The 7754-nt window shown below is 39.4% G+C and overlaps 1 protein-coding gene across 1 annotated transcript; it reads right to left on the reverse strand.

Annotated features, from left to right (window-relative positions):
• Nucleotides 1-2633: 2633 nt before the first annotated feature.
• On the reverse strand, nucleotides 2634-6587 carry LOC135153449 (uncharacterized protein K02A2.6-like). Its single transcript, XM_064096035.1, has one exon. It carries the CDS (start codon nucleotides 6585-6587, stop codon nucleotides 2634-2636), a length of 3954 nt encoding a protein of 1317 aa, XP_063952105.1.
• Nucleotides 6588-7754: the final 1167 nt, after the last annotated feature.

Below are 7754 nucleotides of genomic sequence, written 5' to 3' on the forward strand. Positions count from 1 at the left end.
AATAAGGTGAGGGGACGACTTGGAAAATAAAATAAAAAACCTTTCATGTCACTATACAAAGTTTTCGCCCGCGCTTCGCGTTTGCATTGCATGTTTGATGAGATGGGCCTACATGAGATTCTTCCTCAATAGGCTGGTATGGAGCTTAAAATATCAAGTTTTGAAGTCCATATACACAATATATTTCAGCTCCGACATCAAGCTTTTATTATTTTGTTCGATTTATGAATTGATTTTCAAAAAGTGCTCTGTAAAATGTCCGTTGTATTCTCTCAGTATCAACATTTTCAGCTCGCGCTGCGCGCTCGCGTTATTTGATTTTCTAGGTACCTATTCTCTTCGTGTATTCCATAAAACCCTCAAAATGTCCCTTAATTTTCAGGTTTGATTGTCAAAAACCTATCAGCCAGCGCTGCGCTATCGTATTTTGATTGGTTAGTAATGTATACTTCAATAATTTCCTCTATAATAATAAGCGATTCTAGAAAGAAAAAAAACACTTAAAATCCCCTTTTCATGACATCGCGATTTGCGCTCTCATTAATTTGTTAAAAATATATTAACCCAGGCATCCTATACATTATTACAAAAGTGCTTATAATATTTAGTTTTCAGGAATGAATGTAAACAAATCTCGAGCTCTCATTAGGCTTATTGGATTAATAAATACAAAAATAACATTTTCATGAATTCCATGAATAATTACATTGTCCTTTTTTTTTCAGAATGGAATATCTCGCGCTTAGGAAGAGGAATAGAAGGTCATAATTGTAATATGATGACAAAATGTCCTTAGAATGTCCAAGACCTAGGTCAAAATAAGAATAATAAAAATATCAACTTGCGCTTCGCACTCACATCATTTATTAAGAGCGATTCATAATATCCACTTCTAGATTTTCCTACACAGTGCTTGAATTGGTGCTTAAATTGATCCTTTTTTCGGATAGGAATATCAAATATTTTCAGCTCGCGCTTCGCGATTACATTATTGATCTTGGATACCCAATTACCCATTATTTTCATGATTTATAAAACATGAATAGAGTGACCCGTTTTTAAGGTCTAAATCTCCTTTTTTCCCGCTTACGCTTCGCGCTCGCATTGTTTAGTTATATGCCTATCCTGCCCATGATTACAAAATATGCTTAGAATTTCCATTTTTTAGGTTGGAAAGTAAAAAAATTTCAGCTCGCGCTTCGCGCTCGCTTTATTTGATTATTGAATATGTATCGCTTTATGGCTTTATGGTCCCTTTTCATACGGATTTTGTTCAGGATCACAAACATTGCCCAGAATGTTCGATTTTCAGGACAAGATAAATGAAATTTCTAAAAAGTAGCTCGCGCTCGCACTATTTAAATATGGCTTGTGAGATATACTATGTTTTATAAGAATAAATCAAAGAAGTGACTGTTAAGAAGAAACAAACAAAACTCATCTTTGAGTGCCCGATCGGGGAAAATATAGGTGACCCCCCCCCCCCCCCTATTGGCGAAAGCTGGATCTGCACCTGAATTAAGGCCTACTTTAGCACACCCAGCTAAAAAATCGTTACCAGGGCCCTGTTAGGAATGATTTATAATTTACATCAGAATATTGCACATTTCCCCTTAGGTTGTAACCAATGTTCACTAAATATTCATTAAATATGTTTGAGACTACAGCTTCATTTTGAATCAATTCATTATCATGAGAAATTTCTACCAATTTCTTCCTTTTTCTTTCTTTTTTGTACCAAGTATGCCTTTTAAAACATTCCATGTTTTCCGCATGTCATCCCAAAGCATTATCAAATTTATGTTTATAAAAGTTATGTTTAACTTTTTTCAAATCATTGTTCAACTTGTTTCGAAACTTCTTATATTTCTCATGTCTATAATCTGTTTGATTCTGAAGATATTTTCTATGTAACTTGAATTTTTTTATTGCACATAATACTTAGTTCCTTGGTGATCCATGGTTTGTTTTGTTTACTCTTTTTTATTTTTACAGTTTTAATATTTACAGTATTTGATTATATCAGATTTATCAGATATATTGCATCATCAGCATTGTTTCAAGTTATATTATGAGTCAGAATCAAACAGTAGTAACACGGATTCCGTATAGTCGAGAGAGTAGCATTTAATAAGTAAAGTTTGTAGCGCCCTCTTTTGGCAGGATCATTACATGCTCCTCAAATCTCATAAACATGCAGATATTGTAACATCCTCCCTTCTTTGAGCTTTGTGCTAGAGAGAATGTATATAATTGAAAAGAATCAATAATAAACCAAACAATTAAATGTATGTAAATATTTCCAAAATATAAAACCAAAATACCAGTTTATGAGACTTTCACATTTTTGTAGTTGCACAAAAAATATACTTGCAAAAAAGAATAATTGAGTTAAAAACAGTTCTTCCAGTTGCAAACAAAATGTTTTAAAAGTCCAGGTAAAATTGTCCAGGTTGATTTCACAAAATAAAAAGTCCAGATAGATGAGTTGATAAATGAGTTGGTTGTTGCTTCAGTTCTGACTTCAAAATTTGCTTGAGTTAAAAAAAAAGCAAAAAACTTGTTTAAAGAAATGTTAGTGTTCAGTTTATTTATTTCAGCATTCACTTTCTTTCCTTCTTCGGTTTAAATGTTCAAAACGTAACAAAATCCCTCATCTTAAGCGGTTCGCGTCGCTGACGTCTAGATCGTCTTAGGGAAGCTGGGTTGGTTGGTTCCGTTTCTGAGGTATTCAAGTTTGGATCACGCGACTTCTCCGGACTGTTAATATCCGCGTTCTGGGTCATCTGGGTCCTGGTATAGGAAGAATGGCGCTCAGTAGTTGGTACACCAGGTTGAGGATTACCATCAGAACGTCTCCAGTTGAAAAGAGCAGGACCAGTGTCATGTACATCTTGTGGTTCAGATGTGGCTCTGAGGTGTTCTCTGTTCCTTCTGAGAACCTGGCCCTCACAGCGAACTTCATAGGAACGGTCATCCAGTTTCTTAAGGATAACTGCTTTCTTCCACTTCTTGTTATTGTTGAATGGCTTGACTCTTACGACTGCTCCTGGTGAGAGATCTTTCAACTTTCTTGTATCTCTGTTGAAATACTTTGCTTGACGTTTCTGGCTTTCTTTCAGTCTCTCAAGATCAGCCTGTGGGTTGCGATCAGGTGCAAGCAACCGAGTCGAAGTGGGGAGGAGAGTACGAGTCCGACGACCCATGAATCTTTGGACTGGACTACTCTGGATACCTTGTGTAGGGGTGTTGCGAATGTTGAGTAAGGCTAGATCAACATCATCTCCAGTATCCTTGCATCTTGTAAGTAGTCTTTTTGCAGTCTTGACAGCAGACTCTGCTTTGCCATTAGCTTTGCTGTTGTATGGAGAGATGGTATTATGCTTAACTCCAAGCTTTTTGGCAAATTCAGCAAATTCGTTAGAGGAGAAAGGAGGACCATTGTCAGATACGATGATTTCAGGTACTCCATATCTCCCAAACTGGTGTTTCAGTTTCTTGATGACTGCAGGGGCAGTTGTCCTCTGTAGTTTTTCTATCTCAAAGTAGTTTGAGTAGTAACAGATCATGATCAAATATGTGTCATTACTATGATGGAAAAGATCCAGTCCTATTTTAGCCCATGGTCTGTCTATAATATGGTGCGACATCAGAGGCTGGGCAGGCTGTGAGCTGGAGTTTTCTTGGCATGTGGCACATGTTTGAATAAATTCCTTGATTTCTTTACTCATGCCCGGCCAGTAGAGATGATCACGAGCTCTCCTCAAAGTTGACTCGACACCATTGTGACCACGATGTAACTCCTCTTTCATTTTGTGCCTGACTTGTTTTGGGACTACAAGCCGTTCACCCTTGAAGATTAGATCATCACTGACAGAAAGTTCATCTCTGAAACCAAAGTATGGGGTGAGTGACTGAGGAAGTTGTGACTTGTGGTCTGGCCACCCTTCAAGAATGGTGTCTTTGAGTTGGCAGAGAGTAGGGTCATTGGCAGTCTGTCTTTTTATCTCTGCTATCTTGTCATCAGGGAGTGCCAAGTGGTTAACAGCATTCACCACTTCTAGATCATGTTGTCCACTCTCATAGGGAAGAGAAGCACGGCTAAGAGCATCAGCCAGGACGTTGTCCTTGCCCTTGAGATATCTCACTTGTATGTCATATGCAAGAGCTCGTAGCAGTAACCCTTGCAGACGCTTTGGAGCTCTATCCAGGTGTTTCTTGCAGATGCTTTCAAGAGGTTTGTGGTCAGTGAACACAGCTATTTCACGGCCATAGGTGTATTGATTCCATTTCTCCAGTGCAAATACTATACCAAGCATTTCTTTCTCAATGACAGAGTATCTGGATTCGGCATCACTCAGCATTCTGCTAGCATAGGCTATCGGTCTTCCATTTTGTAGCATTACCGCACCTACACCTGTGGAGCTGGCATCAGTCTGAATTTCTAGCGGTTTGCTATGATCGTAGAAGGCCAACACAGGTGCTTGCACTAGCATCTCTTTCAACACCTTGAAAGCTTTGTCGTGGTTGGAGTCCCAAGTCCACGCTGAGTTGTTATGCGTCAAGTCATTGAGAGGTTTCATCACATCTGATAACTTAGGTAGGTATCTGGATAGGTAGTTTACCATGCCACGCAAGCGATGGATGTCATCTTTACAAGAAGGATCAGTCATGTTCAGGATAGCTTCGACCTTTGATGGATCAGGTTTGAGTCCAGAGCTGGATACGATGTGGCCAAGGAATGTGATTTCCTTCAGTCGGAACTGACATTTATCCTTGTTCAACACAATGCCAACAGCTTGACATCTCTTCAGTAGACAATGTAGTCGGGCATCATGCTCAGCATCACTGTTGCCCCAGATGATGATGTCATCGGCCACACAGCGGACTCCAGAAAGACCATCAAGTGCTTGGTGAAGCCTCTTTTGGAAGATTTCACTACTGACTTTCAAACCAAATGGAAGACGTTTCCATCTGTACCTTCCCCAGGGTGTGGCAAAAGTAGTCAGTAAACTAGACTCTTCATCTAACTTGCAGTGAAGGTATCCATCTTTCAAGTCACAGATTGAAAAGACTGTAGCATCTGAAAGCTGAGGTAGAATATCATCTAAGACAGGTAAGGGATAGTGCTCCCTCTTAAGCACGATGTTGAGAGGTCTGGGGTCTAGACAAACACGTACTTTACCAGATTTTTTCTGCACCACAGCCATCTGATTTACCCAATCAGTTGGAGAGCTGACTTCTTCGATGATGTCTTTTGCCTGAAGATCATCAAGTGCATCCTTTACTTTGCCTTTCAAGGATTCAGGGATGATTCTAGCTGGGCAAACAGTAGGCATTGCATCATCCGTAACTGTCAGATGAACAGGACTTCCAGGCAGAGTGCCAATTGAAGAAGACGAGAACACATCAGGATATTGGTCAGGAATTATCTCAGCAACGTCCTCAGGAACTATGTTGCGTACTAGCTCAAGGGAATCATAATGAACAGTAATGAGCTGCATCTTTTCCCCTGCTGTTTTGCTCAACAGTGGAGGTAGATCTTCCTTTACTACAATGTATTCAACTTTGTATTTCTTGCCAGTAGCAGGATTTCTGGTTATCACCTTACACTTGCCAATAGCCTGAGTTGTAGCTTTATTCCACATAGATAGACGGATGTTTGCACTCTGAACTACATCCTCCTCTTTTAGATACTTTTGTGGAAGAAGATTCACTGTTGCACCTGAGTCCAGTTGGAACGGTACCCTCTGATTGTTGATAAGCATGTTACAGATAATTGGCTCTTTGTCCATATCCACTGCATTAATTTGCACAAAACTAATGCTTTCAGCTGAGGATGAGTAGTCATCATCTCCGACATGGTGAACATTCCTGGTCTTGCACACTGAAGATCCCTTGAAGTGATTAGGCTTACTGCAAGCTTTGCACTTTTGTCCCCATGCTGGACAGGACTCTTTTTTCATCTCATGAACCCTGTTACAGAACTTGCACTTCTTAACCTCTGATTTACCTTTCTGTAGATCTTTTGGTTTCTGCGTGCTATACTTCTTTCTTCCAGACTTTGGGAAATGTCTCTGTCCAACCTTATGTATGTCTTCATTCTTTTGACTCAGAGCTTTCATTTGGACAGAAGTAGCCTCTACAGCTGTACACACGTCTATAGCAGTCGTGAGGTCAAGGTCAGATCTCGAAATGAGTAGTTCTCTCATTCGATCATCACGCACACCGAGTAGGACACGATCAACAAGCAGCTTGTCTTTCATACAGTCACAGAATCCACACGTTTTGCTCATCATACGAAGAACCGTGACATACTGCTCAATGGATTCACCACTCTCTTGATTGCGCTGGTTGAATTTAAATCTCTCAAAGAATTCTCTGCTCTCTCCAAGGAAATGTGTGTTAAACTTGTCCATAATCACAGAACATTTGATGCTATCAGCCTCAGTAGCAAATTTCATGCCATCGTAGACGCGAAGACATTCCGGTCCAACACTGTGAAGGAGAAGGGCAGTCTGATAACGATCAGGTTGTTGAGAGAGATTTGTGAGAATAGAGTAATTTTCCCATTGCTGGCTCCACATTTTCCACTCCTCTGCGACATTATTTCCAGCAGACGCATTAAAATGCCCAGGGGTTGAATGGAAGGCTTAGCAAAAGTAGCTCCATGCTGAAGCTCGGAAGGAGACCCATCACTATGATTATCATCAGTCATCATGCAATCAACAGTAGTCACAGTAAGTCAGAATGATAATTCACACCAATAGCGAACTAATGTAGAAAACAGGACACAGACTTACATATGTGGGACACATGCAGGAATGACTCTCAGAAAGCTAGCGAAATCCAGTTGAAATCACAGTTTGCAGATACATAACAGAGTTCAGAGAGAAGAATATTAACTGTTCTACGGAAATAGGTAACTTTTCACCGCTGCCATCATGTTTCAAGTTATATTATGAGTCAGAATCAAACAGTAGTAACACGGATTCCGTATAGTCCAGAGAGTAGCATTTAATAAGTAAAGTTTTTAGCGCCCTCTTTTGGCAGGATCATTACATGCTCCTCAAATCTCATAAACATGCAGATATTGTAACAAGCATGAACATTGTCGAATCGTGCAATATGAATTCAATGATGGACCTAGAGATGGGCATTCAACGCTATCATATATTTTCTTTGATCGAACGAGATCTGCCACTTAGTGATTATGTGCATCTTAAAGGAGAATGAAACCCTTGAAACCAGCTGAATCCATATCAAAGAGAAAAATCAAAGAAACATATTGTTGAAAGTTTGAGGAAGATTGAATGAATAATAAGAAAGTTATGAGCATTTGAATATTGAGATCACTAATGCCATGTAGATCCTCCCATTGGCAATGCGACCAAGATCTGTGATGTCACACACGTACAACCCCCTCATTACTTTAGTACTTATTTCACTTATATTCTCACTTTTATAGAGTCTATCACAAGGTGATGTGTTCTCTTTATGAGAGGACAAGTACAGAGGTTTCACAACATTATATCATTGATGAATCGTTTGTCATATGATTAGAATGAGCAAAAAGAGATGTTTTGGGGTATATTTTCAGTGTCCAAAAGGGGAGAGTTGTTCATCTGTGAGATCATAGATCTTGGTCGCATTGCCAATGGGAGGATCTCCATAGCATTAGTGATCTAGACATTCAAATGATCATAACTCTTTTATTGCTAGTCCTATTTTACTCAAACTTTTGTTGATCTTAT

Source organism: Lytechinus pictus, chromosome 3 (assembly GCF_037042905.1).
Source record: "Lytechinus pictus isolate F3 Inbred chromosome 3, Lp3.0, whole genome shotgun sequence".
In the NCBI taxonomy this organism is placed as follows: domain Eukaryota; kingdom Metazoa; phylum Echinodermata; class Echinoidea; order Temnopleuroida; family Toxopneustidae; genus Lytechinus; species Lytechinus pictus.

Excerpts from the sequence above, each read along its gene's own strand:
- LOC135153449 (XM_064096035.1), bottom strand. The coding sequence starts at position 6,587 with ATGTGGAGCCAGCAATGGGAAAATTACTCTATTCTCACAAATCTCTCT.